The sequence below is a fragment of the Gadus morhua genome, chromosome 10 (genome assembly GCF_902167405.1).
Source record: "Gadus morhua chromosome 10, gadMor3.0, whole genome shotgun sequence".
NCBI lineage: Eukaryota > Metazoa > Chordata > Actinopteri > Gadiformes > Gadidae > Gadus > Gadus morhua.
In genome coordinates, this window is record NC_044057.1 from 14,079,190 (window position 1) to 14,105,087 (window position 25,898).

General features: G+C 44.9%; 4 protein-coding genes across 6 annotated transcripts; all 4 read left to right on the forward strand.

The window, feature by feature from the left end:
- The first annotated feature begins 36 nt into the window (after positions 1-36).
- Positions 37-4,303, forward strand: LOC115551936 (zinc finger protein 271). 2 transcript variants are annotated; one of them, XM_030367559.1, is made up of 6 exons: positions 37-688; positions 973-1,067; positions 1,192-1,258; positions 1,378-1,661; positions 1,856-1,922; positions 3,086-4,303. In XM_030367559.1, exons 1-6 carry the CDS (start codon positions 382-384, stop codon positions 3,640-3,642), a joined length of 1,377 nt encoding a protein of 458 aa, XP_030223419.1. In that variant the 5' UTR covers positions 37-381; the 3' UTR covers positions 3,643-4,303. The 2 variants fall into 2 exon arrangements, with proteins under 2 accessions (XP_030223419.1, XP_030223420.1); XM_030367560.1 differs by having other exon boundaries at positions 1,859-1,922.
- Positions 1,710-6,975, forward strand: LOC115551952 (zinc finger protein 846). Its single transcript, XM_030367593.1, has 3 exons — positions 1,710-1,727; positions 5,402-5,468; positions 5,908-6,975. Exons 2-3 carry the CDS (start codon positions 5,456-5,458, stop codon positions 6,465-6,467), a joined length of 573 nt encoding a protein of 190 aa, XP_030223453.1. The 5' UTR covers positions 1,710-1,727; positions 5,402-5,455; the 3' UTR covers positions 6,468-6,975.
- Positions 6,976-8,373: 1,398 nt separating this feature from the next.
- On the forward strand, positions 8,374-12,013 carry LOC115551937 (zinc finger protein 570-like). 2 transcript variants are annotated; one of them, XM_030367561.1, is made up of 6 exons: positions 8,374-8,937; positions 9,205-9,299; positions 9,414-9,477; positions 9,992-10,224; positions 10,418-10,484; positions 11,256-12,013. In XM_030367561.1, exons 1-6 carry the CDS (start codon positions 8,631-8,633, stop codon positions 11,813-11,815), a joined length of 1,326 nt encoding a protein of 441 aa, XP_030223421.1. In that variant the 5' UTR covers positions 8,374-8,630; the 3' UTR covers positions 11,816-12,013. The 2 variants fall into 2 exon arrangements, with proteins under 2 accessions (XP_030223421.1, XP_030223424.1); XM_030367564.1 differs by having other exon boundaries at positions 8,376-8,937; positions 10,421-10,484.
- Positions 10,281-21,037, forward strand: LOC115551944 (zinc finger protein 227). Its single transcript, XM_030367587.1, has 8 exons — positions 10,281-10,290; positions 13,059-13,119; positions 13,934-14,166; positions 14,360-14,426; positions 14,929-14,964; positions 15,194-17,555; positions 17,725-17,791; positions 20,191-21,037. Exons 3-6 carry the CDS (start codon positions 13,963-13,965, stop codon positions 15,751-15,753), a joined length of 867 nt encoding a protein of 288 aa, XP_030223447.1. The 5' UTR covers positions 10,281-10,290; positions 13,059-13,119; positions 13,934-13,962; the 3' UTR covers positions 15,754-17,555; positions 17,725-17,791; positions 20,191-21,037.
- Positions 21,038-25,898: the final 4,861 nt, after the last annotated feature.

Below are 25,898 nucleotides of genomic sequence, written 5' to 3' on the forward strand. Positions count from 1 at the left end.
GATAATTGCATGTATTTTATCCTGCTTACAGATAGGCCTACTTACTTGAACCAATAATTTGACACAAAATGTCATCATATTGTTATAGATTTAAATATTTAGTATTGTTTCCGCTAATATATACATTTCTGCTAGATTAGACTTTGAAATAGAGTACATAGCAGTGGTAATTCTGAAATAATCGACCGCTGAATGTGATAATGGACCAATCAGAATGGAGTCAACGAAGTGGATGGTCAAAACTTGTCCCACGAGTTTTTTCCATGTTTCTTTCCCCCAGTATTACGGTAATATACAGGAAGTGGCAATTGTTCGACTTATCGGGGGTAAATCGACATCACATGAATCAGTTTGGGGAACAGTTCACCAGTGGTCGTAAACATGTTCATAAACATGTCGCCGTGCGGCTCCACTTTGGAAGAACAGCTTTCGTCCATAATGGACGTGCTTGCAAAAGCGGCCGTATCTGAAATTAGCCAACTGTTCTTGGAAGGCTCGACTACCCTTCGCTTACAAATAACTCAGAGCCTGAAAGAAAACGAAGCGCTGAGGACGAGGATGAAGGTGATGAGGAGTGAGCTGTTTTCTCTGCGGCTTCAAACGAGATCAAATGCATCGCGTGCAGCAAGTCGTTCCGCCGTGGCTCGAGCCAACAACTGCAAACCACTGACCAAATCACTGGGAAATGGTGAGTTGAGTCCCGACTGTAATAGTGTGAAACAGGACGTTACAAGTGCGTTATTGAGCACGGTCACTGTACGATTAATTACGTTCAGTGATAGGAAATGGTAAAAGCGTAAAAAGAACAATAATCAAGAGTAATAATGAGTAAAAACAGAACATCAGTCAAGCTCACAGGCCATGCCTCATCTTAATATAGGTTATGCCCATTTCCTGCACTTTTGATTTAATCTTCTTCTTCTTCATCATCATCATCATCATCATCATCATCATCATCATCATCATCATCAGGCCTAAAGCCCCTGATGGAGCACAAGGCGGTTGGAAATTCACCGTATCTTAGACCATCCAAAAGTGATGCTTCTTCTGCTACAACTCCAGCAGAGGTAGGCACAACACACACGTAGAAAGAACACCCCTTTATGATTCAATTAGTCTTAAGAAGGGATTGACAACTTTTTTGTGCAAATGCAAGATATGTATTGTGTGTTTCCTTCTTTATGTGTAAAGCAGCATACCCCAGACACCATTTTAATTATAGAAGAAGAAGATATCATTGGAGGCAAGCCCTCTGTAGGTAGGTAAAAATAAATAATGAAGTCAGGGTTAAGAATATGACTGCAATACACATTCTTAACCCTCTGTGGCAAATAATGAATAAATGCAATTACTTTCCATCTATTTTCCTTTCTGCAGAAGACTACGATTACTTTGGTGACTGCAGCACACAGCGCAGCGCCACCTCAGAGAGTCTGCATGTGGACGCCCCTGGCTCCTCCCACATGTCTAGTCACAGCGGGGAGTTGAGGATTCTGAGCGTCCACGGACAAGGGGAGGGCCCACTGGCTGTGGACGGCCATGACACCCTCTTCACGGTGTACAAACATAAGGTCTGGAGCTCGCTGTCTGTGGACCACAGCGTGGCCAAGAGCCTGGACTGCGGCGAGCGGTTGGTCTGCCGCGAGGAGCGGACTGTGCAGGTTAGAAATCCCCTTTCTAATTCCCCATCCAAAAGGGAGGCATCCTCTGTTACAACTCCAGCAGAGGTTGGCACAGCATACACATAGAAAGCACACACATTTTATGATTCAATTAGTTGATGATTGGGATTGAAAATTATTCTGTGCAAATGCAAGAATATGTCTCCTTTGTGTTTCCTTTTTTATGTGGAAAGCAGCAGACCCCAAACAGCATTTTAATCAAGGATGAAGAGGATATCAGTGGAGGCAAGCCCGCTGTAGGTGAGTAATACACATTGCAGCCATACGAGCAAGCAAACGATCTGGATCAACTGAGATTGTATTCTACCTGTGCTAAAAAGCCTGGTCCTCCTTCAAAAAGGCATCATGACCAGAGCCCTGCTAAAGCACGAGTAAAATGTGAAAGTTGCACTTCAAAGATGGTAACAGCTATGAGCCCAAAGGGTTTATCATTTTTAAACAAATAAATAAATTGCGAAAGTTCAATTTTCGCTGATCAACTTACAGGTAGCCCTTTCACGCATTCACCGTAAGCCTGACATCCATAGGTGGATTATGAGATATCGGGCACCTAGGCCCGTGGACTCCGCAGCCCCCCCCTCAAAATTAAGAAACAAATAAATGCATCTTTATTGAAACAAAACCGGATTTACAAGGGTTGCTATTTTGGGCGCCTTTAACGAATTTTGTTTGTTTATAATATTAAGAATATTCAAATATTTTTATTTTGAGGCTGTTCAATAAGAAAGTGACAGATCAGCTAATAAAGTAAACTGCGCAGGCACGGCGGCCTCAATAAAAGTTAACAGCAAATTCATTCTCTCCTTTTTTTTTTTTTTGCTGTTCCACCGTTACAACCGTTCGCCGTTGCTCCATGTTCAAATCACAGTGCCTTGTTCGTGACCTGTGAGTGACCGGCCTCAAATTCACAAACTGAAATAGTGCCCCCTATTGATCTTTTTTTTTTTTTACTCAGTAGTAATAGGCCTGCTATTGCTGTTTAGGCTTGAATTTTTGTATTTCTCTACTGATTGCTTCAACAATGCATCATTAAAAGTCACAAACAGCGACTTCACACAGAAGCTCTGGCTTAAGGCCCCCCTGAGCCCTTGGGCCCCTGGGCTTGTGCCCGGTTTGCCCGTTCGGTAATCCACCCTTGCTGACATCCTCCAGATTACACCAGGAGGGGCTGTATGTTGGAACGCAAATGTCAGAATCTGCCCCTCCGGAGTTTGCCCGGCCCGGCCCCTAGTGTGGAGGAGCGCCGGATAATTAATAATGAGAGAGTGGGAGTGTTGCTGACACGTTGATGACGTTTCTATCTTCTGCCTGGGGGTAAACCGGGAGCACATAGTCTAGCTGCTTCGTACATTTGTATAAATACAATTACTTTCTCTCTGTGTTTCTGTTTTTTTCCTCTGCAGAAGACTGTGGTGACATAGAAGACAGCAGCACGCAGCCTAGTGCCACCGCGGAGAGTCTGCATGTGGACGCCCCTGGCACCTCCTACATGACCATGCATCGGCGGAATCAGAGAGTCCACAGAAAGGGGGAGGGCCCATTGGCGGCGGACGGCCATGACACCCTCTTCAGCACGTCCGAACTGGAGGCCCTGAGCTCGTTGTCTGCGGACCACAGCGTGGCCAAGAGCCTGGACTGCGGCGGCGTGCCGCTCGTCCACCGCGAGGAGCTGACTGGGTACCGGGCCTTCCGCAAGGGCCAGCCCTGTGTCGAGTGTGGCAAGATTTTCCCCAACAATGCCAAGATGATCATCCACATGCGTAGCCACACCGGCGAGAAGCCGTACGGGTGCGAACTATGCAAGAAGCGCTTCCAGCAGAAAGGCGACCTGAAGATTCACATGAGGAGGATTCATTCCGGGGAGTGGCCCCTTGTGTGTCCCCAGTGCAACGCCAGCTTCCGTGACTCCAAATATTTGCGTCGCCACATGATCCAGCACATGGGTAATGGGGTGCCTTGACACGGGGCAATGGGAGGCTTTGATTGACATCTTTATTGTGTCTGTGATGAAATTACTGCTTACGATATTTATTGTTCACGATTTTAAAGACTCTTTCCAAGTTTCCACTTTTTTCGTTTTTACTGTTGTAAATAATACATTTCTGCGTCATTACGTTACCTTTTGCAATCAAAAATTGCCTGCAAAGTTCACTTGTGGAATGAATTACTGCAATGTAAACCCTCGTTAAACATGATCATTTCAACTGTCTTTCAATTCTATTTGCTTAATCCCAACTTCCTCTTGTTTTGACTTTCTGTTTGCTGTCTTCTTTCGAGTGCCAGTATTTTCTAGTTCTTACCTTGGGTTTTATCACAATGGTCCATAATGGCTGAGTTCTACTTTCTACAATTATATAATCAACTAAAAAAAGTCACTGGTTAAACATAGATCTCAGTGATGCTTAAGTCAGTTTACGGTCCTCCCTCTAGAATGCAGCATTATCTGATGGGACAAAGTCTGAAGTTTCCTAAAATCGTTCACTCTTCAATCCTTGTTTGTCTAACGAAAGTTAAATGAAAGGATGATTAACTTATGTTAAATTCAAATTTAAAAGATGTCAATGAATGGTACGAGAGAACTTTTTCAACGTGAAATTAAATTTTTGAAGCTTTTTGCTAGGGTTAATATCTCGTCAATTATTCAGCTTGGATACTTAAAAATGCAATCGTATTTTAATAGAGTACAAAGCGGTTGCTTATTCTGAAATAATCGACCGCTGAATTATTTTAAAGGACCAATGTGTTCAGTTTGGAGTTTCGTCAAAGCCGTGTAGTATTGGCCACAACTTGCGCCACATTGTTGTTTTTACCAGTATTACGGTAATGTACAGGAAGTGGGAACTGTTCCTCTTACGTTCAGGGATAACTCGACATCACAGGGTCCGTTTAATTTCAGTTTCTCTAAGTTCTCGCCGGTGGTAGAATAAAATATGTCAATAAACATGTCGCCGTGCGGCTCAACTTTGGAAGAACAGCTTTCGTCCATAATGGACGTACTTGCGAAAGCGGCCGTATCTGAAATTAGCCAACTGTTCTCGGAAGGCTCGACTACCCTTCGCTTACAAATAACTCAGAGCCTGAAAGAAAACGAAGCGCTGAGGACGAGGATGAAAGTGATGAGGAGTGAGCTGTTTTCTTTGCGGCTTCAAACGAGATCAAATGCATCACGTGCGGCAAGTCGTTTCGCCCTGGCTCGAGCCAACATCTGCAAACCACGGACTAAACTACTGGGAAATGGTGAGTTGATCTCCGGCTGTAAAATAGGTGGAGAAACAGGACGGAGCAAGGGTTCTTTAAGCACTCTCACTTATCACTTATCTAGTTATTACATGTAGTAATAGCAAATTGTAATGATAACAAGGATCATGATTAATAATGAGCAATAACAGAAAATGTAAATCAGCTCACAACCCATGCCTAATACGATATGCCCTTCCTGCACTTTGGCTGCCCTTGGTCAAGAATGCAATGTATTCTTCATCCTCGTCATCCTCAGGTCAAAAGCCCCCGATGGAAAACAAGGTGGTTGGAGGTCCCCCTCATCTTAAATCATCCAAAAGTGAGGCTTCCTCTGTTACAACTCCAGCAGAGGTAGGCACAACAAACGCATAGAAGGCTCACACCTTTTATGATTCAATTAGTTGCTAATTGGGATGTACAACTTTTCTGAGCAAATGCAAGAATATGGCTTGTTTGTGTTTCCATCTTTATGTGAAAAGCAGCAGACCCTAGACACCATTTTAATTAAGGATGAAGAGGATATTGTTGGTGGCATGCTCTCTGTAGGTGAGTAATACAAATTGCAGCCATGCGAGCAAGCAAACGACTCGACTGAGATTGACCTTGATTCTTCCTGCGTTAAAAAGCCTGGTCCTTCAAAAAGTTCAGAGAATTCACAAGGAGCGTGTGTTTCATCTGTAAAGAGCAACTCTGGGCTCAATCTCATGTGTGAAAGGCCTACTACAGGGAAGGAGACGACATCCCTTGTTATTGTTATTGTTAATATAATAATTGCACCCGTCTTACATGTAATGGTACACTCAGCTTATCTTCGAGTCTGGGGAGGAAGGGGTGGGAGGAGACAACTCTCTCCAATACTGTGTATTTATGACTGCAGTACACATTCTTAACCCTCTGTGTCAAGTGTGTACAACGTACATGCTGTATCCCTTTGTGCAAATAATAAATTAATTCAATTACTTTCTCTTTGTTTTCCTCTCTGCAGAAGACTACGAATACATTGGAGGCCGCAGCACACAGAGAGGTGCCAACTCGGAGAGACTGCATGTGGACGCCCCTGGCTCCTCCCACATGTCCAGTCACAACGGGGATCTGCGGATCCTAAGTGTCCATGGAAAAGGGGAGGGCCCACTGGCGGGGGACGGCCATGACACCCTCTTCACCGTGTCTGAACTGGAGGCCCTGAGCTCGCTGTCCACGGACAACAGCGCGGCCAAGAGCCTGGACTGCGGCGAGCGGCAGGTCCATCGTGAGGAGCGGACTAGGCATCTGGGCGGCCGCAAGGGCCGGCCCTGTGTCGTGTGTGGCAGGGTGTTTCCCAACAATGCCAAGATGACCATCCACATGCGTACCCACACCGGCGAGAAGCCCTACGGGTGTGACCAATGCATGAAGCGCTTCCAACAGAAAGGCAACCTGAAGATCCACATGAGGATTCACTCCGGGGAGAGGCCCTTCGTGTGTCTGCAGTGCAACGCCAGCTACAGCGACTCCAGCAATTTGCGTCGCCACATGATGAAGCACACGGGGCACAGGATGCTTTGATGGACAACTCTATTGTGTCTGTGATGAAATTAATGCTCTATCTTTTATTCATTACAATTAAGGATGCCTTCCATTGTTAAGATATTTATTAAAAAAAAAATCGATATTCCTCTTTTTATTGTTGTTAATAATCTATGTCTGTGTCATTACCCCTTAGGGCTGATATGGTCCCACATTCGCACAACACAAGGGGGGGTTACGGACCCGATACGTCCTTACGGACCCTCCTTGCGTCCACTGCCAGGGCCTGGCGTGCGCCTCCCAAAAATTGTAACCTTCCATCGAGGCGACGCAGCAGCAAGGGCAGTGATTGGGCCGCTCACTAAAACCCGACGTTGGACCATAATCAGCCCTTAACCTTTGTTATCACAAATTGCCTGCAAAATTAGAATAGTGCAAAGTAACCCCACATTATACATGATAGTTTCCTGATTACCCATGGACCCCCCCCTGACTGGTTCTTGGTCCCTTTTTGTGCCACCTCAATAAAAAAAGCTTGGAATCGTAAGTAGCCCATTCCTGTGAGGAGTTATTTTTTAAAGATACTAGAAAATGCATTTCCTGCTGAAAATGCGGTGAGGTCTGTGGTGCAAAGTGAGGAAAGCTATGTGCAAAGCCACATAGATTAAGACACAGAGAAACGTTAAATGGCTTAAATCAACTGAAGGGATTTGAACAAAAGTCTAAATGGAGTAAACAATGTTAACATGCACACCATTTAAGAAAAAGTAAATGGTTGGAAACAAATAAATTGACTGCTGAATGAAAAGCGCAAAGCATTGCTAAAAATGTAGAAATGAATTGAACTGAAGAATCTGAAACTTCAAATGTATTGCCCTGCACTGTGTGTGTGTGTGTGTGTGTGTGTGTGTGTGTGTGTGTGCAGGGCCGTTGCACCAAATCCTGGGCCCTGTATACAAGAGGTACTGATGCCCCCCCCCCCCCCCCCCGAATTCCCCCTACCAGCCCCCTGCGCTGAATTGTTGAGGGGGGGGGGGTAGAGAACAATTGTTAAGGGGGGGGGGGGGGGGGGGGGGAGACGTGGCCGTGTGCGACTCCTAACACTATGGGCTGGTGGATAATTCGAAATAATATATATATATTTTTTTTTGCCATGGGCCCCCCTCTGCCATGGGCCCCCACCACGACTGCCTGTGTGTGTGTGTGTGTGTGTGTGTGTGTGTGTGTGTGTGTGTGTGTGTGTGTGTGTGTGTGTGTGTGTGTGTGTGTGCGCGCGAGCGTGCGTGCGTCTTTAAGAGAACAACGAGCCGATGCGTGATTAAAAGTAGCTCAATAGAGGGCGGAAAAACTGCCCAATCTGGTAACACTGCCTGAACGTCCTCCAAAAGTAGCCCAATCTGGCGAGAAAAACCGCCAAATCGGGCAACGCTGCTGAACGTCCTCACGCTCCAGCGTCAATGTAAATCAATGAGACCAACTGAGAACAACGCCATAAATCTGCAGATTTACATTTTCAAGGCAGTGTGATAACTGTAGAATAGCTCAGACGGAGGCTTTCTTATGGTGTTTTATTTAACATTGCACAGCTAGTACATGTTATCAGTTCCAACATATTCGCTAGCCAACTAATCAACCGGGGTCTCATGCTCACGTGACTACGTGGCTCATTGGGCCAATCAAAGCTCATCAATGCAATGCAGATACAACATTCTACAATAACTTCCTACATAGCTCCCACTTGAGTTTGTTTAGTGTGGTGAGTTGGTTCAGGTGGTCAGATGTAAAAATGTATTCACTCAACTGTATACAAATAAACCTGTTAATTGGCCTATCTGTGAATAAATGTGCTAATATATATCGCTTGTGATCCCTGAGTATGTAGGCACAAAATGTAGGCTGAATGATAAAGCATAGTACTGAAAAACAAAGCCAACGATTTGGAGTGGACACAGGTTATGGAGAAAGGGAGAAACGGACAAGGAGAAAGAGACTTCATTATTAATATCAAGTTGGCCACAACTTGTCACATATACACGCGCACGCATGCACACGATGTTGTGCGTGCGTGCGCAATTTTCCAGTAGTTACGGTAATATACAGGAAGGAGCCATAGCATCAGACGCGTTCCATTCTGGGGTTAAACAACATCACAGGGTTCGTTTATTTTCAGCCTGTTATTTCTCGCCGGTAGGCTAGTAAAACATGTTAATGAGCATGTCGCCAAGCGGCTCCACTTTGGAAGAACAGGTTTCGTCCATAATGGACGTACTGGCGAAAGCGGCCGTATCTGAAATTAGCCAACTCTTCTCGGAAGGCTCGACTACCCTTTGCTTACAAATAACTCAGAGCCTGAAAGAAAACGAAGCACTGAGGAAGAGGATGAAGGTGATGAGGAGTGAGCTGTTTTCTTTGCGGCTTCAAACGAGATCAAATGCATCGCGTGCGGCAAGTCGTTTCGCCCTGGCTCGAGCCAACATCTGCAAACCAAGGTCTAAACCACTGGGGAATGGTGAGTTGAATCCTAGCTGTGATAGGTGGAAAACAGGACCGTACAAGTGTTCAGGGGGTAATATTAATGAATACATTTGTAGTAATAGGAAATAGTTATTACAATAACCATGATTCGTAATTAACAATTAATCATCATGATTTGTAACGGAGAAGCAGGGTTACCTCACAACACATGTCTCATATAATTTGAGGATATGCCCATTACCTGAACTTTGAATGCTCTTGGTCAAGAATGTAATGTATTCTTCATCATCACCATTATCAGGCCAAAAGCCCCTGGTGGACCACAAGGCGGTTGGAAATCCCCCTTATCTTAAACCATCAATAAGTGAGGCTTCCTCCATTACAACTCCAGCAGAGGTAGGCACATACGCGTAGAAAACATACACCTTTATGATTCAATGCGTCTTAAATGGGGGGTTCTCTGCAAATGCAATATTATGTATTGTGTGTGTTTTCCTTTCTGTTTTAAAGCAGGTGACCCCAGACATCATTTTGATCAAGGATGAAGAGGATACCAGTGGATGCAGGCCAGCAGGTGAGTCATACAAATTGCAGCAACGATTCCAGGCTGCCTACTAAATTCTACCTGCGCTTAAAAGCCTAGTCTTCTTTTAAAAACGCATCTTGACCAGAGTCCTGATAAAGCACAAGTACATTTCTAAGATGGAGACAGCCAAGAGCCCAGAAGTTGGTGTATCATTCTCGAACAATAAATCAATTGAAAACGTCTAAATGTTAGTTGATCTGCTTACAGAGAATGACACGTTGTTGCTTGTTATTGTCAGAATATAATAATTGTCTCACATGTCCTGTGGTGCTCGGATCGTTTTGCGCTGGTGTTCGTTTGGTGTCCTCAACCTGGTCACCCTCTTGAGCTCCGAGCCTAGAGCCGAGGCTGGAGGAGACCTCCCTCTCAAAAACTGTGACTCTGTCAGCAATACACATTTTAAACCCTGTGTGTCAGTGTTGCATGATGTACTTTTAAATAGTTTCATTCACATGTACAGAGTACACACCTTTGTGAAAATACATATTTTCTCCCTCTGCAGAAGACTGCGATGCGTTTGGAGACCACAGCATGCAGCCCGGCGCCGACTATGAGCCTCTGCGTGGGGAGTTGAGGATCCTGAGTGTCCACGGACAAGGGGAGGGCCCATTGGTGGTGGACGGCCATGACACCCTCTTCACCGCGGCCAAACTGGAGGCCCTGAGCTCACTGTCTGTGGCCAAGAGCCTGGACTGCGGCGAGCGGTTGGTCTGCCGCGAGGAGCGCACTGTGCAGGTTAGAAATCCCCCTTCTCATTCCCCATCCAAAAGGGAGGTGTCCTCTGTTACAACTCCAGCAGAGGTTGGCACAGCATACACATAGAAAGCACACACATTTTATGATTCAATTTGTCGTTAGTGGGTATTGAAATCTTTTCCGTGCAAATGCAAGAATATGTAGTGTGTTGTTTCCCTCTTAATGTGGAAAGCAGCAGACCCCAGACACCATCTTAATCAAGAATGAAGAGGATATCGTTGAAGGCATGCCCGCTGTAGGTGAGTAATACACATTGCAGTGATGTAAGCAAGCAAACAAACTGGATCAACTGAGATTCTACCTGCGCTAAAAAGCCTGGTCCTCCTTGAAAAACACATCATGACCAGAGCCCTGCTCAAACACCTTGGGAGTTGTATTTCAAAGATGGAAACAGCTAAGAGCCTAAAGGTTTTCAAGACAGAGGCCACATGAACTGGTTTATTATATTGCAAACGGTTAAATGTTAGCAGATCCATTTACAGCTAGCCCTTTCACACATGCTCTGTTAGCCTGACATCCTCCGGATTACAGGCAAATGTTACAATCTGCCCCTCCGGAGTTTACCTGGCCCGGCCCCTAGTGTGAAGGAGAGACGGATAATTAATAACGAGAGAGTGGGCGTGTTGACGGTGTGTTGCTGACTGCAGTAAACTTTCTAAACCCTCAGTGTCAAGGGTGTACAAAGTACATACTGTAACCTTTTGTTCAAATAATGTATGAATACATTTTCTGTCTCTCTGTTTTCCTCTCTGCAGAAGGCTGCGCAGCGCCACCTCGGAAGGTCTGCAAGTCTGAACGTCCAGTCTAGATTAATTGCGCTTGTCTCACATGTCATGTTGTGCTCAGCTCATTTTGCACTGGTGTTCGTTCAGTGTCCTCAACCCTTGTCATCCGCTTGAGCTTCGAGTCTAGGGAGGAGGGGGCTGGAGGAAACATCCCTCTCCAACTGTGCCTCTTTTCAACCCTCTGTGTCAATGTTACAAACACAACTTTCTGTTTTTTCTCTGCAGAACACGGCGATGCCTTTGGAGACCGCAGCACACAGCAAGGCGCCAACTCGGAGAGTCTGCGTGCGGCCGCCCCTGGCTCCTCCCACATGTCCAGTCACAACGGGGAGCTGCGGATCCTGAGCGTCCACGGAAAAGGGGAGGGCCCACTAGCGGTGGACGGCAATGACACCCTTTTCAATGTGTCCGAACTGGAGGCCCTGAGCTCGTTTTCTGTGGACCACAGCGTGGGCGAGAGCCTGGACTGCGGCGAGCAGATCTTCCGCCAAGAGGAGCTGACTAGGCATCGGGGCGGCCGCAAAGGCCGGCCCTGTGTCGTGTGTGGCAAGGTTTTCCCCAACAATGCCAAGATGGCCATCCACATGCGTACCCACACCGGCGAGAAGCCCTACAGGTGTGACCAATGCATGAAGCGCTTCAGACAGAGCTGCAACCTGAAGATCCACATGAGGATTCACTCCGGGGAGAAGCCCGAAGTGTGTCTGCAGTGCAACGCCAGTTTCAGTGACCCGAGCAATTTGCGTCGCCACATTTACAAGCACACGCGCAATGTGGTGCTTTGACACTGGGCAACGGGACGATTTGATTGACGCCTCTATCATGTATTCGATGAATTATTATTTTTTCATGACGATGAAAAAAAAAAACGTTCCACCTTTTTCATATTTATATAAAAAAACCGTTATTGTTAATAATTGATGTAAAATTAATGCTAAATATATATTCTTCCTGAAATTGACATTTTGGGGATTCTGGATGAGCTTTCTTTTCACCGATCATCCTTTCTCCTTGTCTGAGAGTTGGCTGTTTTTATTTTTCTAAGAAATATTCTGAGTATCCCCGGCAGTACTTCAGAGTACTCCAAGGGGTACGCGTAGCCCCATTTGCTCATTTATGTTGTTTTCCCGTAGTTACGGTAATATTCCGGAAGAGGCCGTAGGGTGCATTCCGTTCTTGGATAAATAGACATCACAGGGTTCGTTTCATTTCAGTCTGTTATTTCTCGCCGGTGGTTGAGTAAAGTATGTTGATAAACATGTCGCGGAGCGGCTCCACTTTGGAAGAACAGCTTTCGTCCATAATGGACGTACTTGCGAAAGCGGCCGTGTCTGAAATTAGCCAACTCTTCTCTGAAGGCACGACTACCCTTTTCTTACAAATAACTCGGAGCCTGAAAGAAAACGAAGCACTGAGGAAGAGGATGAAGATGATGAGGAGTGAGCTGTTTTCTTTGCGGCTTCAAACGAGATCAAATGCATCGCGTGCGGCAAGTCGTTTCGCCCTGGCTCGAGCCAACATCTGCAAACCAAGGTCTAAACCACTGGGGAATGGTGAGTTGAATCCATGCTGTGATATGTGGAAAACAGGACCGTACAAGTGTTCAGGGGGTAATATTAATGACTGTATTTGTGGTAATAGGAAGAAGTTATTATTATAATCATGATTCGTAATTAACAATTAATGATGATTTGTAACGGAGAAGCAGGGTTACCTCACAACACATGCCTCATAATTTGAGGATATGCCCATTGCCCGCACTTTGAATGCTCTTGGTCAAGAATGTAATGTATTCTTCATCATCATCATTATCAGGCCAAAAGCCCCTGGTGGACCACAAGGCGGTTGGAAATCCCCCTTATCTTAAACCATCAATAAGTGAGGCTTCCTCCATTACAACTCCAGCAGAGGTAGGCACATACGCGTAGAAAACATACACCTTTATGATTCAATGCGTCTTAAATGGGGGGTTCTCTGCAAATGCAATATTATGTATTGTGTGTGTTTTCCTTTCTGTTTTGAAAGCAGGTGACCCCAGACATCATTTTGATCAAGGATGAAGAGGATACCAGTGGATGCAGGCCAGCAGGTGAGTCATACAAATTGCAGCAACGATTCCAGGCTGCCTACTAAATTCTACCTGCGCTTAAAAGCCTAGTCTTCTTTTAAAAACGCATCTTGACCAGAGTCCTGATAAAACATGCGTACATTTCTAAGATGGAGACAGCCAAGATCCCAGAAGTTGGTGTATCATTCTTGAACAATAAATCAATTGAAAACGTGTAAATGTTATTTGATCTGCTTACAGAGAATGACACGTTGTCGCTTGTTATTGTCAAAATATAATAATTGTCTCACATGTCCTGTTGTGCTCGGATCGTTTATTGTTTATTATGGATCCCCATTAGTTGTCGCAGAAGCGGCAGACTAGTCTTCCTGGGGTCCAATTAAAATCTGAACATACAAACAATTAATCATCACTCAAAATACATTAAAAGTAGTGACAAAACTACAAATACACAGCAACAGTCAAACAAACAAATAAATGGGCATCTGGGCGCCTCAGAGCACAAACACCTTCATCAAAACATAATTCATTGAGAGCCAAGCCAAGTCAGAGTCCCGAGTTCATATTTAACATAAATAAAAATAGGATTTAATTTGCCTCTTGAATTCCCTCGTTTTGCGCTAGTGTTCGTTCGGTGTCCTCAATCTGGTCACCCTCTTGAGCTCCGAGCCTGGAGCCGAGGCTGGAGGAGACCTCCCTCTCAAAAACTGTGACTCTGTCAGCAATACACATTTTAAACCCTGTGTGTCAGTGTTACATGATGACTTTTAAATAGTTTCATTCACATGTACAGAGTACACACTTTTGTGAAAATACAAATTTTCTCACTCTGCAGAAGACTGCGGTGCGTTTGGAGACCACAGCATGCAGCGCGGCGCCGACTATGAGCTTCTGCGTGGGGAGTTGAGGATCCTGAGTGTCCACGGACAAGGGGAGGGCCCATTGGTGGTGGACGGCCATGACACCCTCTTCACCGCGGCCAAACTGGAGGCCCTGAGCTCACTGTCTGTGGCCAAGAGCCTGGACTGCAGCGAGCGGTTGGTCTGCCGCGAGGAGCGCACTGTGCAGGTTAGAAATCCCCCTTCTCATTCCCCATCCAAAAGGGAGGCATCCTCTGTTACAACTCCAGCAGAGGTAGGCACAGCATACACATAGAAAGCACACACCTTTTAGGATTTAATTTGTCGTTAGTGGGTATTGAAATCTTTTCCGTGCAAATGCAAGAATATGTATTGTGTTGTTTCCCTCTTAATGTGGAAAGCAGCAGACCCCAGACACCATCTTAATCAAGAATGAAGAGGATAACGTTGTAGGCATGCCCTCTGTAGGTGAGTAATACACATTGCAGTGATGTAAGCAAGCAAACAAACTGGATCAACTGAGAATTTACCTGCGCTAAAAAGCCTGGCCCTCCTTGAAAAACGCATCATGACCAGACCCCTGCTCAAATACCTTGGGAGTTGCATTTCAAAGATGGAAACAGCTAAGAGCCTAAAGGTTTTCAAGACAGAGGCCACATGAACTGGTTTATTATATTGCAAACGGTTAAATGTTAGCAGATCCACTTACAGCTAGCCCTTTCACACATGCACTGTAAGCCTGACATCCTCCGGACTACACGCAAATGTCAGAATCGGCCCCTCCGGAGTTTTACTGGCCCAGCCCCTAAGTGTGAAGGAGAGACGGGTAATTAATAATGAGAGAGTGTGTTGCTGACTGCAGTAAACTTTCTAAACCCTCAGTGTGAAGTTTGTAAAAAGTACATACTGTAACCTTTTGTTCAAATAATGTAGGAATACATTTCATGGCTCTCTGTTTTCCTCTCTTCAGAAGACTGCAGAAGACTGCGCGGCGCCACCTCGGAAGGTCTGCAAGTCTGAACATCCAGTCTAGATTAATTGCGCTTGTCTCACAGGTCATGTTGTGCTCAGCTCATTTTGCACTGGTGTTCGTTCAGTGTCCTCAACCCTTGTCATCCGCTTGAGCTTCGAATCTAGGGAGGAGGGGGCTGGAGGAAACATCCCTCTCCAACTGTGCCTCTTTTCAACCCTCTGTGTCAATGTTACAAACACAACTTTCTGTTTTTTCTCTGCAGAACACGGCGATGCCTTTGGAGACCGCAGCACACAGCAAGGCGCCAACTTGGAGAGTCTGCGTGCGGCCGCCCCTGGCTCCTCCCACATGTCCAGTCACAACGGGGAGCTGCGGATCCTGAGCGTCCACGGAAAAGGGGAGGGCCCACTAGCGGTGGACGGCCATGACAACCTTTTCAACGCGTCCGAACTGGAGGCCCTGAGCTTGCTGTCTGTGGACCACAGTGTGGGCGAGAGCCTGGACTGCGGCGAGCAGATATTTTGCCACAAGGAGCTGACTAGGCATCGGGGCGGCCGCAAAGGCCGGCCCTGTGTCGTGTGTGGCCAGGTTTTCCCCAACAATGCCAAGATGGCCATCCACATGCGTACCCACACCGGCGAGAAGCCCTACAGGTGTGACCAATGCATGAAGCGCTTCAGACACAGCTGCAACCTGAAGATCCACATGAGGATTCACTCCGGGGAGAAGCCCGAAGTGTGTCTGCAGTGCAACGCCAGTTTCAGTGACCCGAGCAATTTGCGTCGCCACATTTACAAGCACACGCGCAATGGGGTGCTTTGACACTGGGCAACGGGACGATTTGATTGACGCCTCTATCATGTATCCGATTTATTTTTTCTTCATGACGATGAAAAAAACGCTTTCCAAATTTCTCATATTTATCAAAAAAATATATATATTGTTACTTGATGTAAAATTAATGCTAAAGTGTATTCTTCCTGAAATTGACATTTTGGGGATTCTGGATGAGGTTTTTTTTCACGGATCATCCTTTCTCCTTGTCTGAGGGTTAGCTCTTTTTATTTTTCTAAGAAATAATCTGAGTATCCCCGGCAGTACTCCTAAGTACTCCAAGGGGTACGCGTAGCCCCATTTGCTCATTTATGTTGTTTTCCAGGTGTTACGGTATTATACCGGAAGAGGCCGTTGGGTGCGTTCCTTTCTCCGATAAATAGACATCGTAGGGTCCGTTTAATTTTAGTTTATGTTACTTCTCCCCGGTGGTCGATTAAAATGTTAAAAAACATGTCACCGAGCGGCTCTAATTTGGAAGAACAGCTTTCGTCCATAATGGACGTACTTGCGAAAGCGGCCGTATCTGAAATATGCCAACTGTTCTCGGAAGGCTCGACTACCCTTCGCTTACAAATAACTCAGAGCCTGAAAGAAAACGAAGCCTTGAGGACGAGGATGAAGGTGATGAGGAGTGAGCTGTTTTCTTTGCGGCTTCAAACGAGATAAAATGCATCGCGTGCAGCTGGGGAATGGTGAGTTGAGTCCAGATGTTCTGCCAAATCATGCTCCCTATCAAATTGTGCTACCTAGTGCTTCAAACACATTAGGTAGCTTATTTTGATAGGGTAGCATGATTCTATAGACTGACAAAGGAGCATACATTGGCAAAACACGGTGTAATAGGTGGAAAACTGGACGGAACAAGTGTTCAGGGGGTACTATTTGTTACATTTGTAGTAATGGGAAATACTTATGATAATCATGATTTAAAAAAATAAATAAACCAATTATTAATAATTATATCGGAGAGGCATGCTAACTCACAATACATGCTTAATATAATTTGACGATATGCCAATTTCCTGCACTTTGAATGGTCTTGAATGTAATGCATTCATCATCAGGCCTAAAGCCTCAGATGGACACAAGGCGGTTAGTGATCCCCCTCATGTTACACCACCCATAGATTCTATGCCGCATAGATTCTAGGCTGACTGCTAGATTGTACCTGCATTAAAAACCCTGATCCTGTTTTGAAAAGCATCATGAGCAGAGCCCTGCTAAAACACAAGTAAAACTTGGGAGTTGCTGGTTTATAAATCCTAAACATGAATAAATTCAAAATATGTAAATGTTTGCTGCTCTGCCTACAGGGAAGGACACATTGTCGAATGTTATTGTCAAAATAGAAAAAATGCGCTTGTCTCGCATGTCATGTTGTGCTCAGCACATTTTGCAGTGGTATTCGTTCACTGTCCTCAACCGCTTCTGCTTCAAGTCTAGGGAGGAGGGGGCTGGAGGAAACATCCCTCTCAAACTGCCCCTTTTAAACCCTCTGTGTCAATGTTACATATACAACTTCCAGTTTTTTCTCTGCAGAACACTGTGATGCCTTTGGAGATCGCAGCACACAGCAAGGCGCCAACTCGGAGAGTCTGAGTGTGGACGCCCCTGGCTCCTCCCACATGTCCAGTCTCAACGGGGAGCAGCGGATCCTGAGCGTCCACGTAGAAGGGGAGGGCCCATTAGCGGTCAACGGCCATGACACCCGCTTCACTGCGTCTGAACTGGAGGCCCTGAGCTCGCTGTCTGCGGACCACGTCCACCGTGAGCAGCAGACTGTGCAGGTTGGCAATCATCTTCTCGTTCACCTTCCAAAAGAGAGGCTTCCTCTGTTACAACTCCAGCACACACCCATAGAAAGCACACACCTTTATGATTCAATGTGTCGTTAGTGGGGAACTATTCAGTGCAAATGAAAGTGTCTTGTGTGTGTTTCCTTCTTTATGTGGAAAGCTGCACACCCCAGTCGCAGTTTTTAGCAAGAATGAAGAGGATATTGGTGGAGGCATGGACGCCGAAGGTTAGTAACACTCATTGCATTTATGCAAGCAGGCAAGCAAACGATCTGGATCAACTGAGAATGTACTTGATGCTAACTGCTAGGGGTGCAACGGATCACAAAACTCACGGTTCGGATCGTGTCACGTTTTTTTTCGGATCAACAAAAACATAAAGATAACAAGACAAATGTGACTTTAAATAAAATCATCAAATGTGTCAAAACAAATTAAAGTGAAAAATTAGGTCATAATCCTGCTTCCTTTAAAGGGGACCTATTATGCTTTTTCGACTTTTATGACCTATAAACGTTGTTATAATGATTGATAGTCATGTTTAACCATACCAAAGTGTCTAATGATGTACATGCATTTTGACGTATTCCCTGCTGACAGTCTGGGGTGGCTGTGCAGAGCGCTAAACACTCGGAACAACGTTTGCGATTCACTTGTTCACATTTCCGGGAAATCATCTACTTAGAGGCAGTCCTGCCACGCCCCCTTGTGCCTGGTCAAATCTGCCCGCGCCCGTGCTTCAAGTCCACACTTTTCACTTCACAGTGTAGCTTTGCACGTTTATGGAACAATGCTTTCCCCTCCCAATTTTTTATATTTTTTTCAAAAACGCCATTTTATGTGATATTAGCTTACAATATGTCTCCAATTACCTTTGCTGTAGTAGGCTACATGCACGCGCAAAAGGAGGGGGTGGAGCTCGACTGCCCTGCGCAAGTCCGGAAGGTAACCAATCACAACGGAGTGGGGTTGGCAGGAGGGGGGCGAGGGGGCGGAGAAGGACAAAACCGAGCGTTGACAGAGAATGCTGAAAGCGCCCAGATGAGAGGAAGAGTTTCCCGAAAATCGACATCGTTTTTTGTGCTGTGATTCGTTTCAGGTTGCGCTATAGGAATCATTAATAAGAAATGAAGACCAGAAAAGTAGTATAATAGGGTCTCTTTAAGCACAGTCAATATAAAAAAAAAATTGCAATCATTATTCCTTCGTCTTTTTAACATGGATAGTAAATAATCCCTAACCCTGGATTTACAATTCAGGATGTCTGCATTGCCTGGGGAGAGTTTAGAGTAGGCCTACACTCTCCCAAGGTAATGCAGACATCCTCATCTTCTTTTTTTTCATCAAGTATGGTAGCGAAATACAGTTTCTGTCGTGTTTTATTTGGCATTTTGTAAATCCATTGATTTCGGTTGGAAGACTCATTGCTCATTGCAAGAGGGGTTGGTTGTAATCTTTTCGCTCGGTTCTAGCCCTACTGTTGATACGGAGAACCGAGCGAGAAGACTACAACCAAACATAAACATGTCGGGTTCCGGTTCCCGTTTCAATGGGATTGACGGAACGCCAAATAAAACACAACAGAAACTGTATTTCGCTACGATACTTGATGAAGTTGTTAATACCGGAATTGTCCTCTAAACATGCGCTGATCACGTGAACGCACAACTCTCTTTTTTTTATCAGCCGATCCGCGGATCACTTGCGTCCCGAACCGTGAGGGTTGATCCGTACGGATCACGGGTAACCCGTGAACCGTTGCACCACTACGTAACTGCGCTATAAAGCCTGGTCCTCTTTTGAAACCGAATTCTGATCAGAGCCCTGCTAAAGCACGAGGACTATTTACAGTATAGGACAATGATTTTCATCTTCTTCATGGCACCAAGGGGATCGGGAAAGCTGAGATCAGCTCTGATTCCCAATATAACTACAGTATTGGTAAAACAGGTGATAGGAAACAACAGACGAGCTGTGTTGGAGCCATTTTGATATTTATGTTGCAAATTAAGATTGATAACACTGTTGAAATAACTATAATATTTAAGTTTATGAAATATTGTTTAATAGTATGGTGAATTATGGTTTAAAAATAACGTAATTCTATGTGTGAAAACAGAATGACTGCCGCAATCTGTCTGGCCATTGGAGTGTGTCGTTGGACGTTCTGACTTGATATATTGATGGGTTACCTATGACCAGGTGGGGCGGAAGTGGCAAACAATTTTTCAACCGCGTGAATGTGATAGGGACATCTATGTTTGTATTATTGACTAAGAAGGAACGAATAAATAGATTGATAATTTACGACGTGCGTTGTCCGGTTGTATCCGCTCCCAGAAGTGGCCGCTGGAAAGCTGCCACTACAAGCTGAGTTGGGTCTTTATGACCTCCCCACTTCCTTAAAAGGGGGAGACGTAGCAGATGCTTCTCAGCTTGAGCCTCTGACTCTTGAACCCCCAAAGGGGACACGGAGAATGCATAATCAACCAATGGAAGTTAGAAAGATTGTCCAAATATAATCTTTCCGATTCACAAGCATGTACAAAGTACATACTTTATCTCTTTGTGCAAACATTGAATTAAGACCACAACTTTCTCTCTGGCCTTCTTTTTCTCTCGGCAGTAGACAATGCAATGACATCAGAGACTGCAGCACACAGCGTGGCGCCAACTCGCAGAGTCTGTGTGTGGACGCCCCTGGCTCCTCCCACATGTCCAGTCACAACGGGGAGCTGCGGTTCCTGAGTGTCCACGGAAAAGGGGAAGGCCCACTGGCAGTGGACGGTCATGACACCCTCTTCACCGCGTCCGAAGTGGAGGCCCTGAGCCCGCTGTCTGCGGACCAAAGCCTGGCCATGAGCCTGGACTGCGGCGAGCGGCTCGTCCACCGCGAGGTGCTGACTGGGCCTCACGGGGGGCGCAAGGGCTGTGTCGTGTGTGGCAGGGAGTTTCCCAACTATGCCAAGGTGATGGTCCACATGCGTACCCACACCGGTGAGAAGCCCTACGGGTGCGACCAATGTCAGATGCGCTTCCAACAGAAAAGCAACCTGAAGCTCCATATGAGGACTCACTCTGGGGAAAAGCCCTTCAGGTGTGACCAATGCGTGCGGCGCTTTAGTCAGAAATCCAACCTGAAGATCCACTTGAGGACTCACTCCGGGGAGAAGCCCTGTGTGTGTCTGCAGTGCAACGCCTGCTTCAGCGACCCCAGCAATTTGCTTAGGCACATGCTCAAGCACACGGGCAACGGGACACTTTGATTACAATTTGGGCATTTAGCAGACGCTTTTATCCAAAGCGACTTGCATTGGTTAATACACACATTGACACACCGACTGTTCTGCCTTCCGTAAGAATTGCATTGTTTTTCAGTTTGTGTTCGTGTACATCTTGCCTTAGTTTGGTAAATACTTCCACCCTGTGGTCAAATTGTGATACTGGCGTCAGTATAAACAACTGCAAACCTACTTCCGTTCCTCTTCGTGATTCACTCTACACGGAAAGTTCACGCTGTAATATCGCCCCTGCAATCTATCGAAAATACGTTTTCAACTTTGGAAATTAATTGTCTGTAAGTAACTCTCTCAGGTATCCTACATTATGTTAAATGAAATGATTTAGTTCAAGCGAATTCCCCCCGAAGTATTGCATTAACATTTCTGAACTTGGTGACCATTAAAATACATTGAAGGACATTTGCAGCATGTTAAAGAAATACTTTTGGGGGAATTCACTTAAACGAAGTCATTTAATTTAACATAATGCAGGATACCCACCTCCGTTCAGTAGGACGCCCTCTTCAGTTCTCCAGAAAGAAGGGTATCCCGCGCAAAGAGTATGCTGCGATCTTTATAGCTCCATGGCTGGCATATTCTGGATTCATTACACATCAACAGAAATATTGCAAGCCTTTTATTATTTTAATATTGCTGATTATGGCATACAGTTTAAGAAAACTCAAAAAATTTGAATATTTCCTCAGACCAAGTAAAAAAAAAAGATTTATAACAGCAAAACAAAATCAAACATTTGAAAATGTCAATTAATGCACTCAGTACTTGGTTGGGAATCCTTTTGTACGGATTACTGCATCAATGCGGCGTGGCATGGAGGCAATCAGCCTGTGGCATTGCTGAGGTGTTATGGATGCCCAGGATGCTTCAATAGCGGCCTTTAGCTCATTTGCATTATTGGGTCTGGTGTCTCTCTGCTTCTTCTTCACAATACCCCACAAATTCTCTATGGGGTTCAGGTCAGGGGAGTTGGCAGGCCAATCGAGGACAGTAATGCCATGGTCAGTACACCAGTTACTGGTGGTTTTGGCACTGTGGGCAGGTGCCAGATCATGCTGGAAAATGAAATCATCATCTCCATAGAGCTTTTCAACAGATGGAAGCATGTAGTGCTCTAAAATCTCTTGGTACACAGCTGCATTGACTCTGGACTTGATGAAACACAGCGGACCAACACCAGCAGCTGACATGGCTCCCCAAACCATTGCTGACTGTGGGAACTGCACACTGGATTTCAAGCAACTTGGATTTTGCTCCTCTCCAGCCTTCCTCCAGACTCTAGCGCCTTGACTTCCAAATGAAATACAAAACTTGCTTTCGTCTGAAAACAGGACTCTGGACCACTCTGCAACTGTCTAGTGCTTCTTTTCCATAGCCCAAGTCAGACGCTTCTTCCGTTGTCTTGAGTTCAGGAGTGGCTTGACCATGGGAATACGGCTATTGTAGCACATTTCCCGGACACGTCTGTGAACAGTGGCTTTTGATAACCTGGACTCCCGCTTCAGTCCACTGTCTTTGAAGCTCCTCCAAATTCTGGAACCGGCTCTTCTTCACAATGCTGTTAAGGCTGCGGTCCTCTCTCTTGGTTGTGCAGCGTTTCCTGCCACATTTCCTCCTTCCAACAGACTTTTTGTGAATGTGCTTTGAAACTGCACTCTGTGAACAGCCTGCTCTTTTGGAAATTTATTTTTGTGTCTTACCCTCCTGATGGAGGGTGTCAATGATGGTCCTCTGGACAGCAGTCAGGTCAGCAGTCTTCCCCATGCTTGTGATTTAGTTTACGGAACCAAGCTGAGTGTTTTTAAAGGCTCAGGGAAACCCTTGCAGGTGTTTCGAGTTAATTAGACTATTCAAGTGATTAGTTAAATAGCCTGCTATTATACTTTTTCATGATATCCTAATATTTTGAGATAGGATATTTGAGTTTTCTTAAGCTGTATGCCATAATCAGCAATATTAAAACGTCAAAAGGCTTGCAATATTTCAGTTGATGTGTAATGAATCCAGAATGTATGACATTTTCATGTTTTTAGTTGCATTACAGAAAATAAAGGACTTTATCACAATATTCTAATTTTCTGAGACAGTCCTGTATATTAGGGATGGGCACGAGTAGTAAATTCCAAACTCGAGTGATCAAAGGAATTCCTCGAGAATCAATCGAGTACTTGTTTAATCAAATGTATTTTTAGAATGCAACGCATCAGCAGCAGGAATAGGCCTAATGATGAACAGCAATATTACCAACCAAACATGTAATGCTTATCCTCCATCAAAACAGTCAGTTATCAGAGTATTCATTATTTATTTTTGCAAACGTTCAAAACACATTTTCCTTACAAAAATAAATATGTCTCACAATTTAAATCACGACGAACCAAGGCCTGTAACGGTTTAAAAAAAAAAAGAAAAAAAAAAGTAGCCTAACCATTGCAAATAATTTAAAGCTGCAAATAAAACTGCAGCAAATGGACTATGGAAATACTCAGCGTTGTGATCTTCTCTACACGGCCGGGATTACAGCTGCGTCTTGCGGCGGTGAAAATAGCCGACACGCTTGGTTGCTGCGGGTCTGCTTTCCCGAACTCCCCGTTGTGTTTCAGGAGCATATGTACCGCATATTACTTGTAGTACTCTGGTAGCTCGATTTCGTTTGGCATATTTTAAATTTCACCTTATGATCTCCTATTTCTTTAAAGTATTTCAATTCTTCGCTGCGCTTTGCTTTAACGGCCATCTCTTAAAGGGCAACTTCACCCATTTCACTTAAGCTTTGCATCATTAGAAACCCACTCATATTTTTGAATGGTCGAGCATCATTCCCTTATTTTCTGGAGAGACTGGAGAGATCTGTATCAATCTCCAACACTTCCTGTTTACAATGACGCAATATGACGATTTTTGCGTACAAGAAAATAGGAAGTGTAAGAGGGGATGATTCTCGTAAGACTACAACCACTAGTCCCACCCCCCTCTAGGGGGTGGGACCCACTGATGCTACAGACCTATTAGAGCAGTGCCAGTGGGTGGGACTTCACCAGCAGAAACTAACATCCACAGCATCTGAAGCTAAGTGAAGTAAAATGGCGGAAGGTACTGGAATCGGACCTAGAAGATCGGGATTTTTACGCTCTGATGCTGGAATCAGATGTTCGTGGCTACCTCTACGAGCCACAATATAGTGATGAGCAGCTGCAAATGATAGATGAACAGGAGGCGGCAGAATAACTACTATAAATACTTTATTAGCACCATCATATGACAGTGATCTGTACTCCTGTTCTCGGGGTGAGGAGCCCCGAGACCCTTGATTTTCTGTGTAATAGAATACAGAATAGTAGAGCAGAGAGAGATGGAGTGGGGTGCTGGGCTGAGGGCTTTTGAACAAGGTTGTGGCAGCCTCCTTTGGTGGATTATGTACAGGGGCAATGTTGGCTGGCAAAGCAGGTTGTGCCAGGGTGAGTGAGGAGGTTGGGACTTTGAACGTGATGTTAGGGTCATGCCTTCTGTCCATGACCCTGTTGATTAGATGTCTGATAAACTGGGTGGTGTGTGGCGTGAAGATGGTTTTCAATATCCACTGTTTGGACTTCTTGCAGTACACCGGCTTGAACAGTGGTTCTCCTGTAAATGACAAGGAATATGATTACACAGAAAATCAGAAAGAAGCTTTTTCTAGTAGACTACTCTCCTCAGGAATAGATTAAACCTTTCAGCCACGTATGCCTATTGAGTAAGCTGTGAACTTTCTAATTTTGGTTATTATACTATTCAAAGAGCACATGGTAACACACCTGTCACTGTGGTGTCTTGCTTCCTTTTCACCATGTTTTCATTGTGCTCCAGGATAGCGAGGTAGCACCTCTCCCTCATTCCATCATATGAGAAGGCCTGCCGTTTGGGGAGGTATTTCAGGAGAGCACTATTAAAGTGGCCCTGTGGGCAATTAAAAAGAGAGAATGGATGGGACTAATTAAAATATGTTCATTAGCGTCGTGGAAATATCAATCATAACAAAAATATACAAATTACATTAACCTTGTTTATATACTTACTATTCACATTAAAATTAATTGTATACATTCTCCCTTCCTCTCTCTAACTGAGAGAGGTTAAGATAGTTCACATTTGCATTCCCACTGCAGCCAGTATGATACTGAGGCCAGGCCTGTTGTGTAGATGCCTTGCAGCCTTGCAGACATGTCTACTTCCCCCATAGTGTGTTGCCGTTAGCTTGGCCGCTAATATGCGAGAGTAAAAGGGCATCTATTCTCACCAGTATGTTTGAAGAGGGCCATCTTCTCGAGGTCTTTCAATAGCCTTTTGTATAGGACCAGCGACGACAGGTCCTGAAATGCCACCGAGTCCTTCTCAATCCACATCCTCTTCTTCTGCTCACGGGCGGTAAGAGGAGTGTGGTCACACGATGACGATTTCCGTCACCATCTGTCCATTCGTGTTCATTGAGAGCATGGTGTGGAATAAACTTCCACCGTTTTTGCAGTGCCTGTGTGAAAGAAAAGATTGTCAATAATACTATTACTAAAGAAAAATAGGATAGAAGCTTTATCGCAGCTTTTGCTTCCTTACCTCAACGTCCCCCTTACTTGTGGCACAGGTAAACCACATGTGGTTGACGACAGACCTGTGAAAGATATTCAAATTAGTAATTTTAAACCTTGTAAACCAAAGGAACTTCTGCAAGATTACAATCCAACACTGACCTGGTCCATGAAAGAAGGATTTCATTGCCCCTTTTTTTCCCCTTCTTCAGCATCTTTTTCCTGAAACCTGTGATCGTAAATGCAGCATAATTTTGGTCAAACACCAATAATTTCCAATTATTTCTGTATTGTCTCCATTCACCCTGTCTTAGCCATATATATTCTTTTAGTTTAGGTTTATTTAGCTATTACTATTTACTATTGCACAGGGTGTGGCTTGTCACTGGGATTTAGGTAGAACTACAGGAGTGGTGATCAGTTAGGCCAAATTGTGGATAGTGGGGGGAACAATGTGTGAAGTACCAAACTTT